The 24,010-nt window shown below is 22.3% G+C and overlaps 2 protein-coding genes across 2 annotated transcripts in view; one reads left to right on the top strand and one right to left on the bottom strand.

The window, feature by feature from the left end:
* Positions 1-11,331, bottom strand: part of LOC117172732 (hyaluronan mediated motility receptor-like) — a 42,899-nt gene extending 31,568 nt beyond the window's left edge. The window contains exon 1 of the mRNA XM_033360902.1: positions 11,148-11,331. Coding sequence (XP_033216793.1) covers positions 11,148-11,193 — 46 coding nt within the window. The 5' untranslated portion in view covers positions 11,194-11,331. The remainder of the gene's footprint in view (positions 1-11,147) is intronic.
* Positions 11,332-14,078: 2,747 nt separating this feature from the next.
* The window catches only part of LOC117173349 (tumor suppressor candidate 3), a 22,230-nt gene continuing 12,298 nt past the window's right edge, over positions 14,079-24,010 (top strand). Inside the window, exons 1-2 of the mRNA XM_033361848.1 lie at positions 14,079-14,372; positions 21,721-21,899. Of these exons, the coding sequence (XP_033217739.1) occupies positions 14,289-14,372; positions 21,721-21,899 (263 nt within the window). The 5' untranslated portion in view covers positions 14,079-14,288. The remainder of the gene's footprint in view (positions 14,373-21,720; positions 21,900-24,010) is intronic.

The following is a 24,010-nucleotide window of genomic DNA, read 5'->3' on the forward strand; positions in this document are numbered from 1 at the left end:
AAATCTACAGATTTTATATCTTTCATCGCAATCCGCAGCCAAGCCTTGTTTCAATTTGTGGTCAGTGTCACTTTGATATTGCCAACAACTGAAAGCTCAATTCTTTCGAAACAGGTTAATTATTTCCATTAAAAATTTTGCTGACTTGAATCAACAATACGCCATCTCGAAAGTGTTTTTTTTATTCTATTGGTAGTGATATCTACATTACAGAATGTTTCTGTTGTGAATTGAAAAAATTGTGTTTTGTAATACTTCGGAAGTAAATTTTAATTTCTATCAAATCTACAGATTTTATATCTTTCATCGCAATCCGCAACCAAGCCTATTTCAATTTGTGGTTAATATCACATTGATATTGCCAACACCTGAAAGACCAATTTTCTCGAAACATGCTAATTATTTCTAATCAATTTTTTCTTACTGAAATCAACAATACGCAATATCGAAAGTGTTTTTTTAATCTTTTTGTAGTGATATCTATATTAAAGAATATTTCTTTTGCGAATTGAAAAAAATTTGTGTTTTGTAGTAATTTGTAATACATACTTAAGGAGTGAGATTTAATTTATATTGAAACTGACGATTGTATATTTTTTATCGCAATCCGCATCCGAGAAGATTTCAATTTGCGGTCCGCATCATTTTGATATTGCTAATCAGTGACACATTTATTTCCTCGAACGTGGATAACTTTTTCTAATCAAATTTTTTTGGGCTTTAATCAGCAGCAACATTTAAAATTTACAGTAACATTTTTCACAAGAAATTGGATTTTTAAACAAAAATCATTAGATTTTAAAGGATAATAATTTCTTAATTATTTTACAGCGTTTTACATCAAAATTTGGTATTTTCAAACAAGAATAATTATAGTTTAAACACGATTTACAACTTTTGAATATTTTAAAAATATATTAACGTTCGTCACAGAAAATCTGTCATTATATGAACAATCATATTAGATTTCAGATAAGTGTTTCAATTCTAAAGAATTTGCTGTTATATATTATGTAAGTGTTTCTCATCTTAAGTTTTTCATATTTCCAAAAAAATTATTAGATTTTAAAGAATGTTTATAATTTTTGAAAAACTTTAGATTTTTCACCTAAGATTATTATTTTAAACCAAAACTTAATAAGTTTAAATCCAGTGATTTCTGCTTAAAAATTTTTTTAATGTATAAGCTTGAGCAATTTCGTATTATTTTTGTGCTTTTAAATGGAAACTTGATTTTTTTTTAATTTTATTTAAAAAGAAGATTCACAGATTGTAAACAATTTTTGCTTATGTTCATATTGTTGACAAAAAGATTAGATTTAAATCAAATGATTTTTGTTTAAAATAATTAAATGTACAAGTTTGTACAATTTGGGATTGTGTTAATGTTTTTCGATGAAAATTTAAATTGGTATTCAAATATCATTAAGATTTTAAAAAAATATTCGCAATTTTTAAACAATTTTAAGTTGCGTTATTGTATTATATCGAAAAATACACATTTTTAAACAAAATTTATCATAATTTTAACGACATTTGGAATTCCTTAACAATTTTGGATTATAAAAGAGTTTCTATTTCCAAATTTTGTATTTTTAATACAAAATTATTAAATTTTGAATCTGGGAATTTGTGCAACACAATTTCCTTTTTCGGATCTTGATAAGCGTTTTTTTTTTTAATATAAACAAAAATAATAATAATTACGTTAGCGTTTTACACCAAAAATTTGTTCCAACAAGTTTTCTAATTTTTTAATATTTTCAAATGATATTATATTTTTTTTAAGGAAATCAGTTAGTGTAAACAAATATAATTAAATTTCGAAGAAAACATTACAATTCTGAACAATCTTCTGTTATGTTGCGGAGTATTTTATTTTCGAAATTATTAATTTTTTCAATAAAAAATGATTCGATTTCGAGGAATATTTAAATCATTTTTAAAAACTTTAAGACATTTTGGTTTATTGCACCTGAATTTGGTATTTTTAGACAAAAATAATTCGATTTCCCAGATAAAAAATTATTCAAAAATTTACGTTTTTCATATTTTTTTAGCTTTTTTATCAGATATTGACATAGCTAACACAAATTTTCAATTTTTTGAATATTTTCCGTTTATATATTAATTAAATATAATAAAATTTAGAAAAATAATAAAAAATTTTCGGAACTTTGTAGGATTTTAACAATTTTAAGACATATAAAAATAGTTTAAAGAATTGTAAAGCTTTTAGGATATTTCAAAAGAGTTAGAGAAAATATTCAATATATAGATCAATCATTTTAAATTATTTCAAAGGATTTTAAAGGTTATATGACATATTTAAAGACCTCAGGAATTTTTCAAGAGCTTTTCAAAATATGAAGAAATTTCAAAACATTTTGAATAATTTTGAATTTTGGATAGTTTTAAAAATTTCAAGACATTTTCGTGAGCTTTAAAAAATTACGAGTCATTCGAACAGATTTGAAAAAGTTTAAGGTTTTTTAAAAGTTCCAAAGAATTTTTAAGAGCTACACAAATTTTCAAAAACTTTCAAAGGATTTAAATTAATTTGCAGACTTTTTTAAAAAATGAAGAAATTTTCAAGATCTTTAAAAAAATATTATAGAATTTAAAATATTTTCGCATATTTTTTTTAATTTCAAGCAATTTTCAGTAGATTTCAATAATTTTAATAGCTTTTAAAGAATTTTAAATATGTTAGGATAGGCTTAAAAGCTTAAAGAATTTTGAGGAGTTTCAAAAAATCTTAAAAAATGTTAAATATATTAGGGTACGTTTAAAAGTTCCAAAAAATTTTAAAAGAGCTTCAAAAAGATTCAATAAATTTAAAAATACTTCAAAGAATTTAATTTATTTAAATTTGAAATATTCCGTGACATTTTTCAAATTTCCAAGGAATTTCCAAGACTTTCAAAAAGTTTCTAGAATTTTCAAAAAAAGTTTAAGAGATTTAAATTATTTTAGAAAGCTTTTAAAATTTTCAAAAGATTTGAAATATTCTCTGATATTTTCAAAAATTCCAAAAAGTTTTCGAGACTTCGAAGAAATTGGATATTTAAAAAAATTACCAAGAATTTTCAAGTGACTTAAAAATTTTTAAGGAATTTCAAAGGCATTAAATTATTTTAGGGTATTTTAGACGTTCCAATGAATTTTCGAGAGGCTTATAAAATTCTCAAAAATGCGAATTATTTTTGGGCATTTGTAAATATTTTAAAGAATTTTTGAGAATTTCCAAAAATTTCATGGTTTTTTAATTCTTTACGAGTATTTTTAAAAATTCTGCAGAATTTTTAGTACACATTAATAATTTAAATGGGTTTAAAAGTGTTTTTAAGATTTTAGGGTAGGTTTAAAGACCCAATACATTTGTAACATCCTTAAAAGAACTTGAAGTAATTTAAAATATTCGACTTTTTTAATTCCAAGGAATCTCCAATGGATTTCCATTATTTAAAAGGATTTTAGGCATTTTTTCCTTCAATAAGCCTTCAAGACATTTTCAAAAGTTTTTTAAAATGTCGAGGAATTTTCCAGAATTTTAAAGGATTTAATTTATTTTTTAGGATTAAAAAAAATGCTAAGCAAGTAGTAAGATTTAAAAGAGTTTTTATAGGATTTTAGAGTATTTTAAGAAAGTCCTAAGAATTTTCAGTATTATTTAATCATTTTAATGGCTGTTAAAAGATTTGAAGCATTTTAGGGTAAGTTTATAGACTGAAGGAATTTCTAAAGCTTTAAAAAAGTTTAGAATAGTCAGAAAATTGCAAAGAATTCAAATTATTTTATAGTATTTATCAAAATTTCAAGGAATTTTTAGTAGATTTCAATTATTTTAGTGGGGTCCGAAGGATTTAAAATTTTTTTAGGGTAGGTTTAGAGAACTATGAAATGTTTTAAGCCTTACAAATTTCAAAAATTTTCGGGTATTTTTTAAATTAACAAATACTTTAAAAAGTGTCAAGAAATTTCGAAAAATCTCAAATTATTATATTATTTCAAAGTATTTTTAAAAATTCCAAAGAATTTTGAAAACCTTTAAAAAGTTTCAAGGGATTTTAAATATTTTAGGATATTTTTTATAATTCCATGGAATTTTCAGTAGAATTCAATCATTTTAATGGCTTTCAAAGGATTTTTAAGATTTTAAGGTAGGTTTAGAGACTTAAGGAATGTTTTAAAGCTTCTAGAAATTTTAGAAATATTTTCATAAAATTATTAAGAATTTAAATTATTTTAGACTATATATAAAAATTACAAACAAATTTTCAGTAGATTTCAATCAATTTAATGGCTTTCAAAGGATTTTAATGATTTTGGGGTAGGTTTAGAGAACCATAGAATTTTTTTAAGCTTTAAAAATTTAAAGAAATTAAAAAATTTTTGGGTACATATTTTTTAAATTTCAAAAAGCTTTAAAAAGGAGTGTCAAGAAATCTCGAAAATCTCAAATTATTATATTATTTTTAAGTATTTTTAAAAATTCCAAAGAATTTTGAAAACCTTTAAAAAGTTTCAAGGGATTTTAAATATTTTAGGATATTTTTTATAATTCCATGGAATTTTCAGTAGAATTCAATCATTTTAATGGCTTTCAAAGGATTTTTAAGATTTTAGCGTAGGTTTAGAGACTTAAAAAATGTTTTAAAACTTCTAGAAATTTTAGAAATATTTTCATAAAATTATTAAGAATTTAAATTATTTTAGACTATATATAAAAATTCCAAACAAATTTTCAGTATATTTCAATCAATTTAATGGCTTTCAAAGGATTTTAATGATTTTGAGGTAGGTTTAGAGAACCATAGAATTTTTTTAAGCTTTAAAAATTTAAAGAAATTAAAAAATTTTTGGGTACATATTTTTTTAATTTCCAAAAGCTTTAAAAAGAATTGTCAAGAAATCTCGAAAAATCTCAAATTATTATATTATTTAACAGTATTTTATAAAATTCCAGAGAATTTTGAAAAACTTTTGAAGGTTTCAAGGACTTGAAACATTTTCGGGTATTTTTAAAATTTTCAAAAGCTTTAAAAAGTGTCAAGAAATTTTGAAAAATCTCAAATCATTATATTATTTTACAAAATTTTATACAATTTAATCTAATTTTAATAATTCCATGAAATTTTCAGCACATTTAAAAAACTTTATTGGCTTTCAAAGGATTTTAATGATTTCAGGGTAGATTTAGAGGCTGAAGGAATTTTTAAAGCTTCTAGAAATTTTAGAATTATTGTCAGAAAATTTCAAAGAATTGAAATTATTTTAGAGTATTTATAAAAATCCAAAAGAAGTTTTCGTAGATTTCAATCATTTTAGTGCCGTTCAAAGGATTTTAAAGATATTACGGTAGGTTTAGAGATTCAAGGATTTTTTTTAATCTTTAAAAAATGTAAAGAATTTTTGAAATATTTTCGGGTGTTTCATAAATTTCCAAGTAATTTTCAAAAGCCTTAAAAAGTTTGAAGAAATTTCAAAAAATATAAAAGGATTATATTATTTCACATCATTTTTAAAATACCCTGGAATATTTTAAGGGATCTGAAATATTCAAGGGCATTAAAAAAAATTCCAATAATTTTTTAAGAGCTGGAAGAAATTGCAAAAGATTTACATAATTTTAGTTTTTTTAAAAAAGATTCCAATACACTTCTAAAAGATTCAGAAAAAAACCGATTCCAGATAAAAAAAAAGAAAAAGTCACCATGAAAATGAATAAATCCTCGAGCCTGGGAATAAACTTATTTTCGAATTTCGGACAAGTTTCCGAATTCCAGAAGAGAGCTTTGAGCATTTAATTTTTAAATGATTACTTGCCATATTACACAAAGAGAGCAGAAATAGGGTGGGGGGAGGGTGAAATTCGAAGGGGGTGTGGGGCGACGTAACACCTGGTAATTCTATGTACCCCATGAGGACGACCCCTTAGTCCTTTCCTCAGTCCTTACGCTTACATTGCATCAAAAGCCAGCTGTCCCCCCATTTCTAGTCTCCAGGGTCAGTGGTTCTCAAGTCCCACAATACACCAATATTGCAACAATGAACTTTATTTTCCAAAATGTTTGCATCGGCAGGCAAAAAAAAACTTTTCAACTTCTCTGTAAATCGGGGCAAATTTAAAAACAGAGATTGAGGGTTTTTCGGGCTTTTTTGGTGGCTCTTTGGTACTTCCGGTGAAGGCAGTCGGACAGGGAAAATTGAGATCCGCTGAATTGTGCAACGATATTTCTCGTATTTTTCTCAGGGGCGCAACTTTTGCTTCCGTGCTCGGGCAGATGGTCCTGGTCATTTATTATCTTTATTTTATGCAGACTATGCAGGTTCAAGATTTTGAAAAGTTTATTTATTGAACGAGGCGGAAAAAGTCCTATTTCAGGGGCATTTGAGAGTTGAATCAATATTTATAAAATCTCAGCTTTAGCAATTTTGAAAATTTTTTGAATTTTTAAAAATACCCTAGAATACTTCACATCCCTTGAAAAGTTTTTCAATGTTCTTAAAACTTCCTTGAGTCTTCAAACCTGCCCTAAAATCTTTAAAATCTTTAAAGTTTTATATAAATGCTATCAAAAAATTTTAATTCTTTGGATTTTCTGAAATTTCTAAAATAAAATTAAAGCTCTAAAAAAATCCTCGAGTATTTAAACCTACCCTAAAATATTTCAAATACTTTAAAGACATTTATATGATTAAAATCTACTGAAAATTCCTTGGAATTCTTAAAAATAAGGTAAAAAAATTTTAATCCTTTGGAATTTTTCGAAATTCCTTGAATCTTTGTAAATTCTAAATCTTTAAAATCCTTTGGAATACATTTAAACGATTAAAATCTACTGAAAATTCTTTGGAAATTTTAAAAATACTTTAGAATATTTCAAATGCCTTGACATTTTTGAAAGACCTTCAACACTTTTTGAAAATTTTAAAAAGTACTGTAAAACAATGTAAGTCCTTTGAAACTTTTCGAAATTACTTGCAACTTTTTAAAGCTTTTGAAAATTTCTTGGAAGTTTTAAAAATACCCTAAAACATTTCAAACTTCTTTGAATTTTTTAGAATTCCTAAAACTTCCTTGACTCTTTAAACCTACCCTCAAATCTTTTAAATCTTTTGAAATCCATTAAAGTTATTTCTACTGAAAATTCCTTGCGATTTTTATAAATACTCTAGGATAATTTAAAATTTTTTAATTTTCTGAAATTTCTTTTAAAAAATAAGGCTCTTAAAAATTTTGGAGTCTTTAAACCTACACAAAAATCTTTAAAATCTTTTGAAAGCCATTTGAGTTATTTCTACTGAAAATTCCTTGGGATTTTTATAAATACTGTAAAAAAATTTAAATTCTTTTAATTTTCTGAAATTTCTTTTAAAAAATAAAGCTTGTAAACTTTTTTTGAGTCTTTAAACCTACACAAAAATCTTTAAAATCTTTTGAAAGCCATTTGAGTTATTTCTACTGAAAATTCCTTGCGATTTTTATAAATACTCTAGGATAATTTAAATTCTTTTAATTTTCTGAAATTTCTTTTAAAAAATTAAAGCTCTTAAAAATTCCTTCAGTCTTTAAACCTACACAAAAATATTTAAAATCTTTTGAAAGCCATTTGAGTTATTTCTACTGAAAATTCCTTGGGATTTTTATAAATACTCTAAAATAATTTAAATGCTTTTAATTTTCTGAAATTTCTTTTAACAAATAAAGCTCTTAAAAATTGTTTGAGTCTTTAAACCTACCCAAAAATCTTTAAAATCCTTTGAAATACATTCAAACGATTGAAATCTACTGAATATTCCTTGGAAATTAAACAAATTCCTTAGAATATTTCAAATGCCTTGACATTTTTTAAAGAACTTCAACATTTTTTGAAAATTTTTAAAAATACTGTAAAATAATATAAAACCTTTGAAACTTTTCAAAATTACTTGTAACTTTTTAAAGCTTTCGAACATTTCTTGGAAGTTTTAAAAATACCCTAAAACATTTCAAACTTCTTTGAATTTTTGAGAATTCCTAAAACTTCCTTGACTCTTTAAACCTACCCTGAAATCTTTTAAATCTTTTGAAATCCATTAAAGTTATTTCTATTGAAAATTCTTTGCGATTTTTATAAATACTCTAAAACAATTTAAGTTCTTTTGATTTTCTGAAATTTCTTTAAAAAATTAAAGCTCATAAAAATTCCTTGAATCTTTAAACCTACCCAAAAATCTTTAAAATTCTTTAAAAGCCATTCAAATGATTGAAATCTACTAAAAATTCCTTAGAATATTTCAAATCCCTTGAAATTTTGTAAAGCTCTTCAAAATTCCTTGGAATTTTAAACAATAATTTAAATCCTTTGAAATATTCAGAATTCCTTGAAACTTTTTTAAGCTCTCGAAAATGTAAAAACAGCACACAAATATTTCAAATTTCTTTGAATTTATTAAAATTTTTAAAACTTCCTTGAATCTTTAAGCCTGCCCTAAATTTTTTTAAATCGTTTGAAAGCCATTAAAGTTATTTCTATTGAAAATTCCTTGCTATTTTCATAAATACTCTAAAATAATTTAAATCTTTTGATTTTCTGAAATTTCTAAAAAAAAATTAAACCCTTAAAAATTCCTTGAGTCTTTAAACCTACCCAAAAATCTTTAAAATTCTTTAAAATCCATTTACATGATTGAAATCTACTGAAAATTCCTTAGAATATTTCAAATCCCTTGAAATTTTGAACAATAATTTACAATAATTTAAATCCTTTGAAATATTTCAGAATTCCTTGAAAATTTTTAAAGCTCTTAAAAATTTCTTGGAAAATTAAAGACACCAAACAAATATTTAAACCTTCTTTGAATTTATTAAAGCTCTTAAAAATTCCTTGAGTCTTTAAACCTACCCTAAAATCGTTAAAATCCTTTAAAAGCCATTAAAATGAGTGAAATCTACTCAAAACTCCTTTGAATTTTTTTAAATTCTGCAAAAAAATTTAAATGCTGAAAATTTTGAAAAATTTATTTAACTTTATAAAGCTTTACAATATTTTTTTTTGGCATTTTAGAAATACCTTAAAGTATTCAATCTTTTTTTATATTTTTGAAAGCTTCAAAAAATTCCTTTAAATTTCTTTATGTTCTTGAAAATTTATTGAAAGTTTTAAACAAAACCTAAATAATGTTTTCAATGCTTCGAAATGGTTGAATTCCGTTGAAAATTTCTTGGAAATTGTAAAAATATTCTAGAATATATAAATCAAATCCACTGAAATTTTAAAAAATTATTTAAAATTTCTTGGAATTTAAAAAAATTCTATACAATCAGTTTTATTCTTTGAAATATTTTGAAATTCCTAAAAATTCCTTGGAATTTTTAAAAACACCTTAAAATATTTTAAATCCCTTGAAAGTGCTTAAAGTTCTTGAAAATTCCTCGAAAGCTTTAAAATAAGCCTAAATAATATTTAAAATCATTGAAATCTGTTGAAAATTCCTTAGAATTTTGAAAAATATCCTATAATAAAATTTAAACCCCTGAAATTTTGTAAAATCCTATATAATAATTTAAATTCTTTGAAATATTTTTTTAATTTCTTGAAAAATTTTAAAGATCGTGAAAATTCCACGAAATTTTTAAAAATACGCTAAACTATACTAATTTCTTCAAAAATTGTAAAGCTCTTAAGAATTCCTCTAGTCTTCAAACCTATCCGAAAATATTTTAAATCCTTTAAAATGAGTAAAATTATTAAAATCTATTGAAAATTCCTTAAAATTTTTATAAATACCCTAAGATATTTCAAATCCTTTCCAATCCTTTTCAATTTTTAAAAAATCTCGAAAATGCCTTTAAGGCTAAAAGCTTATCCCAAAAATCCTTCAAAATCTTTGAAATCTTATTGAAAATTCCTTGCAATCTTTTTAAATATTACAAAATTACTTCAAATCGATAGAAATCTTCAAAATCTTATTGAAAATTCCTTGAATTTTTTTTTGTAATCCTGAAACAATTTGAATCCTTTCCAATTTTTTACAGCTCTTGTAAACTCCTAGAGATTTTTAAGAATACCCTAAAATAATTTAAATCCTTGGGAAGTTTCCGCAATTTTTAAAACCCTTGAAAATTCCTTGGAATTTTCAAAAATATCCTAAAATAATTCAAATCCCTTTAAATTTTTTAAAGCTCTTGATAATTCTTTGTAAATGTGCAAAATACCCTAAATAAATTTTAATAGTTTGAAATTTTTTGAAATCCCTTAACATTTTTTTAAAGCACTTGAAAATAGCGGGTAATTTTTAAAAATATCTAAAAATATTTTAAATCTTTGGAATTTTTAAACCTAAAATATTTTAAATGCTTTGAAATATTTATTTTTTTCAGGTTCAAGATTATGAAAAATTAATTTATTGAAAGATGCTGAAGGAATTCTTTTTTATAAACATTCGAGAGTTAAATAAATATTTTCAAAGTATAATTAATCAGTTTAGAGAAAAATTAAAAAGAAAATTTTTAAGACTTAAAAAAATATAGTATCTATTTTAGTATTTTCTGAAGACGAGAAACTCAAAATTAGATTGAATTTTTAGTTTCCTTTCCAAATTTTCTCCCCAGCGGTTGTTTAGACAAAAAAAAGTCTAATAATAATTTTATTTAAATATTAAATGATGTTGAACGAGCTTCAAATTTTGAAATACTTTCTTTTTCGATTTAGACAAGCCTTTAATTTTCCAAATCTTTTGACTTATCCGTTTTTGAAATCCTTTTATTTCATCTAATTTTCAATTTGGAATATGCTTCCGAAATATTAAAATACGAGAAGAAATTGAAATTTATAAGGTCTATAAACTTCAGAAAACTTTAAATCTTAAAAGCTTTCTTTGAATTTCTTAGAAAATGATTAAACGAAAACGAATTTCTGCGCACTGTTTTTTTATTTTTTTTTTAATAAAAATAAAAGTCGAAAAATTAGAATATGTTCATGTTTTAAACTTGAATTTTAAAAACTTGAATTTTAAACTTCATTGAAAATTATATTCCGAATGTTAGAGAGTTAATTAATAAATATAAATATAGAATAAAAAAAACACAAAAAACTATAAATCCTAATAATAAATTAACTTATTTTTTAAATTGAATCAATAAATGTTTTTCTACGTACTTCCAAGTTCGTTGAAACGTTGGATTCTCGCCTTGGAGAAGGACATTTTTCAAATAAAAAATTGAAACGTAAAAAGGAACAGTCGATAAACGATTAACAATAATCACACACTCGTAAAATTAAACAATTTCGAAACAACACTGATCACTTAACATTCCCGAAACGAAAAAACACCCCTTAAACCCTAAACCATCTTGTCCCCGTGAATTCGCGTTTCTGTCTGAGAGCTGGAGGGAAAATCGTTTTACCGGTCGTTCAGCTGCTTTTAACGCTTTTTTTCTACGCGGGAATCCCAGGGCTGGGAAACTGCATCCACTTGCATCTAGTTTCATTCGAAAGCTTATTCCCAAAATTTTTAATCATTTTTTTTTATCATTTATTAATTAATTATTATTAATTTATTAAAGATATTTTGTTCAGTAATTATATATTTATAAATTAAATTTATTTGTTTCAACTTTAAATTAATAAAAAAATGGTTTGAATTGAAATGTAAAATTAATACTATTAGAGCATCTTTTAATTTCGTACCATCAATTCTTGTCTCTCTATTAATTAACTTGTTACTTTAAATATATATTTTTTAATACAACTTTTTAAATGTTCAATGCTTTTTGAATAAAACAATTTTCTAAAGATTTTTCGAAACGTTAGTAGCTCACAGAACCACATTTGTTTTTGAATTAAATTTATTTTTTAATCATATTAGAAAAGAAACACGAGAGCGATACTCGCACAATCTTTTATTAAATTCTTTCTTTTTAAATAAAAATTTAAAATTAATATTAAAAGAAACTATTTTTATATCATAATCAGTACATGAACAATTAAACAATTTCACATTTTGGATCAAAAATAAAAATTTGAGAGGTAAAACACTAGCATAACCTAAAATAGTTCCAAATTTTAAGTTTGATTTTTGTAGCCAAGTGTATTTTTTTGAAATGGCCTACTTTGGTTGAAAACCGCTATTATTGTCCGAGATAAACTAAAGTTGTTCGAAATTTTTAGTTTAATTTTTAAAGTTGAATTATTGCCGATTAAAATAATCAATTGCTGACGAAAAAATATTTGCATCCATAACCTAAAATTGTTCCATGGTTCTCAATCTTCTTTGAAAAAAATATACTGAATTCTGGTAAAAAATGTAAGCATAACCTAAATTGTACAAAAATTGTGAATTGAAATATTCTGAACGATAATCAGAAGAAGATAATCTGAAAAGTCTTTTTTTTTAAATAAAAATATGAATCTTTGACGAAATACTAACACAAAAGTAAAATGGTAAATCTTCTTTTATACCTATTTTTTTACAATAACTAATTATCGCTGAAAAATTTAAACGTAACTTAAAATAGTTCGCAAGTATTTTAATTCTGTACCGATTTTCTATAAAAAAAAACACGAGAGCGAACTACAAAATTTTATCTTGTTTTATATACAAAAATTTTTCTATCAAAAATATCAATTTCCGCTAACAAAACGTCAACATAACCTAAAATTGTACAATTATTATAATCTAACCAATTTTGAAAGATACTCAGAAAAAAATAATTGGAATATTGTTGAAAATTTTGAATCTTTGAAATATATATATCTGATGGAAAACGCAAGAATAAACTGAAATTTGTAATCTTTTTTGAAATCCAACGAGTTTTTATTCAAAATATCGATTTTCGGTATAAAACTGCAACATGACCTAAGATTGTGCGAAAATTATGTATTTAATCATTCTAAATAATAATCTGAAGAAATGTATTGATAAACTGAAAAAATCTTTTTTTGTATATAAAATACTAATTTTTGACAAGAAATACCAGCATAATCTATTAAAAGTTGCAAATATTTTTTTATACCTAATTTCTTTGTTGCAAATAACTAATTTCCGGTGAAAGATAATAATAAATTTAATTTTTCAGAATTGTAAATTTTCTTCGAATATTCTTGGAACCATAATAATTTGTGTTTTAAAACACCAATTTTTTATTTAAGATTCGGTCATAACCTAAAACTGTTAGACAATTATAAAACTTTTAATTCTAATCATTTTTGATAAAAAAATTTAATTTCCTATAAAAAAACCCTCACAAAACCTGTAATATTTAGAAATTATAAGAGTTCTACAAATTTTTATCACTTTATATTCAAATTATTTTCTTAAAATACTAATTCCCAGAGAAAAGCACCAATATCAAACATGTTTAATTTACTACAATGAATTACTCGATAATTTGAAAGTTTTAACATTGTAAGTTAATTAAAAAAATTATTTATTTATTATACAAATATTTATGCTATATTTATTTATATAAAGAATATAAATAAATATTAAAAATATGACATAATTATAAACAATGTCTCTACACCTGTTCATTGTTTACAATAAAATCGATTTTTTTTCTCCTGACAGAAATTCCCAACCCTGGTAAAATAATTTAAAGTGACCGTTGAAAGAAAGAGGGAAACCGGGTGTCAGCCAATCAGCGACCTTCGCTGCAGGTTTGTCCAATCCCGATGTAGAATTTTTTCGATCCCTCAGTAGTGTATCTAATATTGAAACCCCCAAACTGCAGCATTTATAAAAATGCAATTTTCCCAAAATTGTAATAGAGGAATAACAATAATTTCTCAAAAAGTTGAAATAATATTAACGAAAAAACTAAAGTCAATTACTTTTTATCAGAAAAACAGCAAATAATGGAAAAGGAACAAATAATTATTTGTTGAAAAATTCCAGTCAATGTCTTTTTTGAAAGATAAAATCAGACTATAAAATCTTTTGGAAATTTAAAAAAGTAATCTTACAATATAATTGAAAAAAAAGTTTTTATCAAATTCAAAACAAATCAAACCAATTATCAAGCACGTCCCTGATCATGACTCAAAATAGCGACTAACATTTTTGTACTATCTTCAGAACGAAACTGTTTAAGTTAAAATAATAATTGTAAGATTTTGTGAAAGTTTTTTATAAACAGGCTTTTGTTCCTTAAATCATAACAATAGTTTAAATACGGAAAATGATTTGACTGCCACGTCAAGCTAAATAATTCGTCTGCTAGCGTATCCACTGTCCCGGTTTTTCAACGTGTTTGGGATTTTGACACAAGACTTGCAAGAAGTCTGTCAAAATTGGCTAAAATGGAGTTGAAATTATTTTTTGGCCTCATAGGACTTTTCTTATATTATGCGAATAATGTCAGCTGTCAATATCGGACCAAAAGTGTGAGTATTTTTATTAATTTATATTAATTCCTACAATACAATGCTGGAGATCGAATCTTGGTTTGACACGTCACTTGACATTATCGAAAGTATTTTTCCAATTTTTGGAAAGCTGATCATATTTTCTCAGACTGTGGAACAGAAATTAGACACGGAGATTTTTTATCAAAATGTCTCAAACCGTTTTAATTTGTGGGATTTGTTTCATTTTTCTAAATAATTGGAGTCGTCGAACATAACCTCAAAAATAAAAGGAAGCATTGATTTTCTCGAATTTTGTACAAGAGTATGTTACTTTTTAGAGTTTTTCTTGCTGAAAGAGGACGATTTTTAATGATAAGAAATTAGAAAAATGTCTAATGCGTTTAATTAAAATTTGGTAAGTAAAAAAAACGGAACGGCTAGAAATACGCTAACGTGAATTGACCGATTTGATAAAACTGAATAGCTGATAGGAAATTTTCAATAAACTGAAATTGAACTTAGTTTTATTATTTTTTTTGAAAATTCAATTGTTTTTTTTAACAATTCGCCTTTTTTTGGTTGAAAATGCTTATTTTTGGTTAAGTATTCATCTATTTTGTTTTAAATTCTTCTTTTTTTAATGAATTTAACTTTTTTTTTGTTAAAAATTTAAAAAAAAATGGTTGAAGTATCAATTATTACCTTTTTTGTTGAGAATTTATCTTCTTTATTGTAAATTCAACTGTTTTGAATAGAAATTCACTTTTTTTGTTAAATTCGACTGCTTTTATTTAAAATTAAAACCCTTTTTGGTTGAATTTAACTGTTTTTTATTACAAATAAAAATCAGTTTTAGTTCAAAATGGTTTTGCCCGCTTGAATATTTATGTATCTATTTGAAAATTCTTCCTTTTTTGAATGAATTAAACTTTTTTTGGTTGAAATATCAACTATTAATTTTTTCGTTTGAAAATTAAACTTCAAAATTCGCCATTTTTGGTTGAATTCGAATGTTTTTTTTGTATTAAAAATGCAAACCTTTCTTGGTTGCAAATCATATTTTTTTATCGAATTTAACTGTTTTTTTTATTTTTAATAAAATTTTTTGTTAGAAAATGCTTTCATTCAGTCAAATATTTATATGCGTTGCTGTAAAATTTTTTTTAATTCTTCTTTTCTGGACGAATTGAACTGTTTTTGGTTGGAAATGAAAATTCATTTTCTGATAAATTCAAATGTTTTTTTTAATTATCAACTATTGTATTTTTGATTGAATTCGATTGTTTTTTTTTTGTTTATTTAAAAGTAAAATCTGTTTTTATTTAAAAATGTTATTTTTTGGTCAAATTTAATTGTTTTTTATTTTAAATAAAAATCTTTTTAGTTGAAAAATGCTTTCTTTCAGTCAAATTTTTATCTTCTTTGTTGAATTTTTTTATGGATTCAACTGTTTTTACTTAAAATTAAAACCTTTTTTTTATTAAAATAGCTATTCTTCGGTTGAAAATACATCTATTTTTTTTTTTTTGAAAATTCTTCTTTTCAGGATAAATTCAACTATTTTTGGTTTAATATAATAATTCTTTTTTTGATAAACTCAATTGTTTTATTTTTAATTATCAACTATTATATTTTTGATTGAATTCGAATGCTTTTTTCAGTTAAATATTTATCTGCTTTGTTGAAAATTCTTCTTTGTTTATGAATTCAACTGTTTTTATTTAAAATTAAAATCTTTTTTAATTAAAAATGCTATTCTTCGTTTAAAAATTCATTAATTTTTTTGAAAATTCTTCTTTTCTGGATCAATTCGACTGTTTTTGGTTTAAAATAATAATTCTTTTTTTGATAAATTTAATTGTTTAATTTTTCTTATTTTTAATTATCAGCTATTATATTTTTGATTGATTTCGATTGTTTTTTTAATTTAAAAGTATAACTTTTTTTATTTAAAAATGTTATTTTTTGGTAAATTTAAAACTTTTTTATTTTAAATAAAAATATTTTTTTTTGAAAAACGCTTTCTTTGAGGAAAATATTTATCTGCTTTGTTGAAAATTCTTCTTTTTTTATGAATTCAACTGTTTTTATTTAAAATTAAAATCTTTTTAAATTAAAAATGCTATTCTTCGTTTAAAAATTCATTAATTTTTTTGAAAATTCTTCTTTTCTGGATCAATTCGACTATTTTTGGTTTAAAATAATAATTCTTTTTTTGATAAATTCAATTGTTTAATTTTTCTTATTTTTAATTATCAGCTATTATATTTTTGATTGATTTCGATTGTTTTTTTAATTTAAAAGTAAAACTTTTTTTAGTTAAAAATGTTATTTTTTGGTAAATTAAATTGTTTTTTATTTTAAATGAAAATATTTTTGGTTGAAAAACGCTTTCTTTGAGGAAAATATTTATCTGCTTTGTTGAAAATTCTTCTTTGATCATGAATTCAACTGTTTTTATTTAAAATTAAAATCTTTTTAAATTAAAAATGCTATTCTTCGGTTAAAAATTTATCTATTTTTTTTTGAAAATTCTTTTTTGGACAACTTCAACTGTTTTTGGTTTAAAATAATAATTCTTTTTTTGATAAATTCAATTGTTTAATTTTTCTTATTTTTAATTATCAGCTATTATATTTTTGATTGATTTCGATTGTTTTTTTAATTTAAAAGTAAAACTTTTTTTAGTTAAAAATGTTATTTTTTAGTAAAACTAAATTCTTTTTTATTTTATATAAAAATATTTTTGGTTGAAAAACGCTTTCTTCTAGGAAAATTTTATCTGCTTTTTTGAACATTCTTTTTTTTATGAATTCAACTGGCTTTGTTACAAATTTCCCATTTAAGTTGAGTGCAACTGTTTTGATATCAAATTAAAACCTTTTTCTATTAAATATGTTATTCTTTGGTTGAAAATTCATCTATTTTTTGAAAAATTTTCTTCTCTTGATGAACTCAATTGTTTTTGGTTTAAAATAAAAATTCTTTTTTTTGATAAATTGTTTTATTTTTTGTTTCTAATTATCCACTATTATATTTTTTATTGAAGCCGATTTTTTTTTATTTAATAGTAAAACCTTTTTATTTAAAAATGCTATTTTTTTATCGATTTAAACTGTTTTTTATTTTAAATAAAAATCTTTTATGTTCAAAAATTCTTTCGTTCAGTCAAAAATTTATCTGCTCTGTTGAAAATTCTTTTATTTATATGAATTCAACTGTTTTGGTTTTGAATTAAAATCTTTTAGGTTCGAAATATCAACTAGTACATTTTTTGGTTGTAAATTCAACTGTTTTGTTGAAAATTTGTCTTTTTTTGTTGAATTAAACTGTTTTTGTTTAAAATTAAAATTTTTTTATTCAAGATGCTATTTTTGATTAAAATTTCATCTATTTTAATGAACATTCTTCTTTTCCGGACGAATTCAACTGTTTTTGGTTTCAAATGAAAATTCTTTTTTCATAAATTCAATTGTTTTATTTTTAATTTTTAATTATCAATTATTATATTTTTGATTGAAGTTTATTGTTTTTATAATTTAAAAGTAAACGCTTTTTCCAGTTTAAAATGAAATTTTTTGGTCGAATTCAACTGTTTTTTATTTTTAATAAAAATCTTTTTGATTGAAAAATGCTTTCTTTCAGTAAAATATTTATCTGCTTTGTTTAAAAAATGTTTGTTAATGAATTCCACTGTTTTTGGTTTAAAATCAAAATCTTTTAGGGTTGAAATATCAACTAGTACATTTTTCATTTGGAAATTCAACTGTTTTGTTGAAAATTTGTCGTTTTTAGTTGAATTAAACTGTTTTTAATTAAAATTAAAACTTTTTTTTATTCGAGATTCTATTTTTGATTGAAAATTCATCTATTTTGTTGAAAAGGCGTATTTTTTGGTTAAATTTAACTGTTTTTTATTTTAAATAAAAATCTTTTTTGTTGAAAAATGCTTTCGTTCAGTTAAATATTTATCTGCTTTGTTGGAAATTCTTCTTTTTTTATGAATGCAACTGTTTTCATTTAAAAATAAAACCTTTTTCAATTAAAAATTCTATTTTTCCTTTAAATCTTCATCTACTCTTCTAAAAATTCTTTTTTTTCTGATAGAATTCAACTGTTTTTGGTTTAAATTGAAAATTATTTTTTCGATAAATTCAACTGTTTTATTTGTTGTATTTATTATTATCAAATATTATATTTTTGACTGAAGTTGATTGTTTTTTATTATTATTATTTAATAGCAAAACCCTTTTTAGTGAACAATTCTTAATTTTTGGTTAAATTTAATTGTTTTTTATTTTCAATAAAAATCTTTTTGGTCGAAAAAAAAAATTCTTTTGTGGATAAGTTTAATTGTTTTATTTTTAATTATGAACTATTATATTTTTGATTGAAGTCGATTGTTGCTTTGTTGAAAATTCATTAATTTTTTTTTTATGAATTCAACTATTTTTGGTTTAAAATAAATATTATTTTTTTGATAAATCCAATTGTTTAATTTAAAGAATTTTTTAACTATCTACTATTATATTTTTGGTTAAAGTCGATTTTTTTTTATTTAAAAGTAAAATCCTTTTCTATTAAAAATGCTATTCTTCGGTTGAAAATTCATCAATTTTTTTAAATTTATGTTTTTATGAATTCAAATGTTTTTTTTTAATTATCAACTATTACATTTTTGGTTGAACTCGATTGTTTTTTTTTTTTTTATTTTTTTATTTAAAAGTAAAAACTTTTTTTTTATTCAAAAATGTATTTTTTTGGTCAAATTAAATTGTTTTTTATTTTAAATAAGAATCTTTTTGGTTTAAAAATGCTTTCTTTCGGTCAAATATTTATCTGCTTTGTTGAAAAATTTTGTTTATGAATTCCACTATTGTTGGTTTAAAATGAAAGTTATTTTTTTGATAAATTAAATTGTTTTATTTTTAATTTCGAATTATCCACTATTATATTTTTTATTGAAGTCAGTTGTTTTTTTATTTAAAAGTAAAATCTTTTTTAGTTAAAAATGCTATTTTTTGGAAATTCAACGTTTTTATTTTAAATTAAAACTTTGATTAAACATGATATTTTTGATTGAAAATTCATCTATTTTGTTAAAAAGTCGTATTTGTGGTTAAATTTAACTGTTTTTTTTTTATTTTAAATAACTAAATTTTAATTGAAAATTATTTGGCTGGCATGTACATACATCTTTTTTTGTTAAAAAATTTGCTCTTTTAATTAATTCGACTGTTTTTGGTTTAAAATTAAAATCATTTTCGTTGAAATATCAACTATTACAATTTTGGTTGAGAATTCCTTTTTTTTAATTCAACTCATTTGTTAAAAAATTGCCTGTTTTGCTTGAATTCCCCTCCTTTTTTAAAAATTAAAACCTTTTCTAGTTCAAAGTGCTATTTTTGGTGGAATTAAACTGTTTTTTATTTTAAATAAAAATCTTTTTTGTTGCAAAATGCTTTCTTTTAATCAAATATTTCTATGCTTTGTTAAAAATTCTTTTTTTATGAATTCAACTGCTTTTTGTTAAAAATTAAAATCATTTTTGGTTAAAAATCCAACTACTTAACTAAAAGTGGAACTATTTTATTAAAAATTAATTTCTTTCCTTGAAAATTTAAATATCAACGTGAAAATCTCTGAAATGTAAATATTTGGTTAAAAATTCATCTATTTCTTTAAAAATGACTCTTTTTTTGTAGAAAATTAATTTTTTTTAATTAAAATTAATCTGTTTCATTGAATATTAGTTTTTTTTATGTTGAAAATTAAATTTTTACTAAAAGCCAACTTCCATTTTTTGTCGAAAATTTATCATTCAGAGTTGAAAATTTATTTTTCTAAAAACTTTTCTTTTTGGGTGAAAAATTCAATTCTTTTGGTAGAGAATTAATTTTTTTAGATGAAAATTCATCATTTGAGTCGAAAACCTTTTTTGTTTGTTTGAAATTTAGCTTTGTTAATGAATGTTTTTTTCCAGTTAAAACATAATTTTCTTTAACTGAAAATTTTATTATTATTTAGTGATTACTTTATATAATTATTATTTAATTGAGGATATTATTTGTTGAAAATTCAATAGAACTGTTGTTATTTTTAAATAAAAAACTTTTTTGGTGAAAATATCAACTATTACATTTTTCGTTAGGAATTCATCTTTTTTTATTGAAAATTCATTTATTTAGATGAAAGTGAAACTTCTTCGTTAAAAAATAGTTTTTTTTTCAAGTCTTATCATTTTATTCGAGAAATTTTTTCTATTTTTTGAAATTTAACTATTATGTAGGAAGCTTTTTTGTTGAAAATCGTTTTTTTTTAAAGGAAAATTTAACTACTTTATTTATTCTTGAAAGTGTATCTTTTTTTTTTATTTGAAAATTTTCCTTTTTCGATTAAAGATTCAACTTTAGGTTGAAAATTCAACTATTTGGTCAAGAGTTAATTTTTCTTTATTGAAAATTTATCATTTTAGTTGAAGGAATTTTCTGTTTTAAATTAATTTTTTCTAATTGAAGATTTAAATATTCCATGTTTGTTTGAAAATCTGTTAGGTTGAAAATTCTTTAAATTTAAATATTTGTATCGATATTCATATATTATGTTAAAAATTGATCCTTTTTTGCGTGGAAAATTAATTTTCTTAGTTGAAAAAACTGAGTGTAAAATAGTTTTTTTATTTAAAAATTAATTTCTTAATTGTAATTGTAAGTATTTCACTCTTGCTTGAAAATTTATCATTCCTAGTTGAAAATTCGATTATTTTGGTAGAAAATTCGTATTTTTATATGTTATATTATTCGATTTTCGATTTAAAAAGTCAACTTTTTCATTAAGAATTAATTTTATTTTTTGAAAATGTATCATTTCAATTGAAAACCCTTTTTCTGTGTTCGAAATATAACTAATTTCTATTTTTTTCAAACTTAATTTTTTTAACAGAAAATTTTAATATTTCATGTTTGGTTCAAAATTTATCTACTCTTAAAAATTCATTTATTTTGTGAAGCTTTAGGTTTGAAGGAAGATTTACAATCTTGAACAATTTTTGGTTATATAATGTTAGTTTTTTTGTCGGCGCTTTTTTTCACGGAAAATTATTTTTAAACAAAATCACTTGACTTTGCAAATAAAGCTTACAATTTCTAACAACTTTAGATTATTTTATAGTTTTTCTTTTGAAATAATTATTTTTTAAATGTCCCTGCTTTTCTTTTTTTTTAATTTTAATTTTAGATAATAGATGCTATTAAATACAAAATTTTGTAGTAATATTAATTTTATATTTTAATTTGAAAACTGCGCGAGAAACAAAAATTCGCTCGCGTTTTTTTTTTTTTCTGGTATTTTATTATTTATAAGTGAAATAAAATAAAATTTCCAGAGTCAGAGTGCCTCATTGGCTGAACGAGTTCAACAGTTGACTGACATGGCAATGAAGAGACCAGTTATCAAATTCAATGGTGCAAAGTTTAAAGAATTTGTAAAAACTACTCCAAGGAATTATTCAGTCATTGTCATGTTTACTGCAATGGCACCGCAGAGGCAGTGTCAAATTTGCAGGTACTCTTTTCATCAAATACAATCAGTCACAAATTATTTTAATCAAATATATATTTTTTTAACTTAAATTAAATCGCCTGGAAAATCTGGAAATATCAGGGCACTATTTTTTTTATTCAAAGGATTATTTTCGATATATTTTGCTCAATTTTTTTGTTAATTTCAATATAAAATTGACTAACAATATTTAATTATTTGTAAAATTAGCTTTATATTGCTGCGATTAACTATTTTGTGAAATTTCATTTTCTTTTTCAAATTAATTTTTTTTAATTTAAAAAAAAAATTGGCAAAAAATATAAGTTTGGGGTTTTTTCAAAAACCGGCTATTAATATTTTCAGAGAAACTGTCGTCATTTTGTTAATTTTTAACATTTTCGAAATTTTCTCGCGGATTTCGAAAGAAGGCGATAAACTCTACAGGAATCAGGAAATAAATCTAAAATATCTTGATTGGGTAAAAAATTATGTGAGCCTTTGTTTGAAAATTCAATTTCTCTTGACAAGTTTTTTATTAAAAATTAATTTTTTGTCTGTTGGAGTATCAAATACTACATTTTTTGGTTTAGAATTAATATTTTTTTAAATGCAAATTTTAGTACTTGGTTGGAAGTTAAACTGTTTTATTCAAAATTAATATTTTTTTCTTGTTTTAAAATTAAACTTCTTGTTAGAAAACTCTTTTTTTGTTGAAAATAAAAATATTTGGTTAAAAATTCATCATTTTATATAAAACTTTCATCACTTTGTTAAAACTTGGTATTTTTTTAAATTCATATTTTTAACTGAAATTTTATCATTTATTTTATTTTTTTTTTTAAAATTGATCCTTTTTAGTACAAAACTCAACGATTTCATTAAAAAAATTAAACTTTCTTAGTTATAAATTTATATATTTTGTTAAAAACTCATCTTTTTGGTACAAAATTAATCTTCTTGTTATCAAATTGAATTTCTTGTTCGAAAATTCATCTTTTTTGTTGAAAATAAAAATATTTAATTAAAGATTCATCATATTATTTGAAACATTCATCGCCTTAGTTGGTTTTTTCTTTTTTTATTTAATTTTTTTAACTGAAAATTTAATTATTTCATTTTTGGTTGAAAATTATTTTTTTTAACTGATATTTTATGTTTTTGGAAATTTGATCTTTTTTAGTACAAAACTCAACTATTTCATTAAAAAATTTATATGTCTCAGTTAATTATTGATATATTTTGTTCAAAAATCGTATTTTTTGGTATAAAATTAATCTTCTTGTTAGAAAATTCATTTTTTTTGTTGAAAATAAAAATATTTAGTTAAAAATTCTTCATTTTAGTTGAAACTTTCATCACTTTAGTTAAAAATTTGTCTTTTTTTAAATTAGTTTTCTAACTGAAAATTTAACTATTTCATTTTTAATTGAATATTTTTTTTTTTACTGAAATTTTATCTTTTATTTTTTGTGGAAAATTGATCCTTTTTAGTACAAAACTCAATTATTTCACTTTGAAAAGAAATTATCTTTCTTAGTTAAAAATTTATATATTTTGTTGAAAAATCGTATTTTTTGGTAAAAAATTAATCTTTTTGTGTTAAAATTAAAATTCATCTTTTTTGTTAAAAATAAAAATATTTGGTTAAAAATTCTTTATTTTAGTTGAAATTTTTATAACTTTAGTTAAAAATGTATGTTTTTTGGGGAAAATTAATTTTTTTAACTGAAAATTCAACTATTTCATTTTTGGTTGAAAATTAATTATTCAACTGAAATTTCATCTGTTAGTTTTGGTTGAAAATTGATCCTTTTTAATACAAAACTCAATTATTTCACTTTAAAAAAAATTATTTTTCTTAGTTGAAAATTTATATAATATTTTGTTAAAAAATAATCTCTTTGTTTAAAAATTAATCCTCTTGTTTGAAACTTTGTTTGAAACTTCTTGTTAGAAACTGCATTTTTTTAAATAAAAATATTTGGTTAAAGATTCATCATTTTAGTTTAAACTTTCATTACTTTAGTTAAATTTTGTTAAAAAAATCGTCTTTTTTGGTAGAAAATGAATCTTCTTGTTTTAAAATTAAACTTGTTCGAAAATTCATATTTTTGGTTGAAAATAAAAATAAT

The sequence above is a fragment of the Belonocnema kinseyi genome, chromosome 5, assembly GCF_010883055.1.
Source record: "Belonocnema kinseyi isolate 2016_QV_RU_SX_M_011 chromosome 5, B_treatae_v1, whole genome shotgun sequence".
In the NCBI taxonomy this organism is placed as follows: domain Eukaryota; kingdom Metazoa; phylum Arthropoda; class Insecta; order Hymenoptera; family Cynipidae; genus Belonocnema; species Belonocnema kinseyi.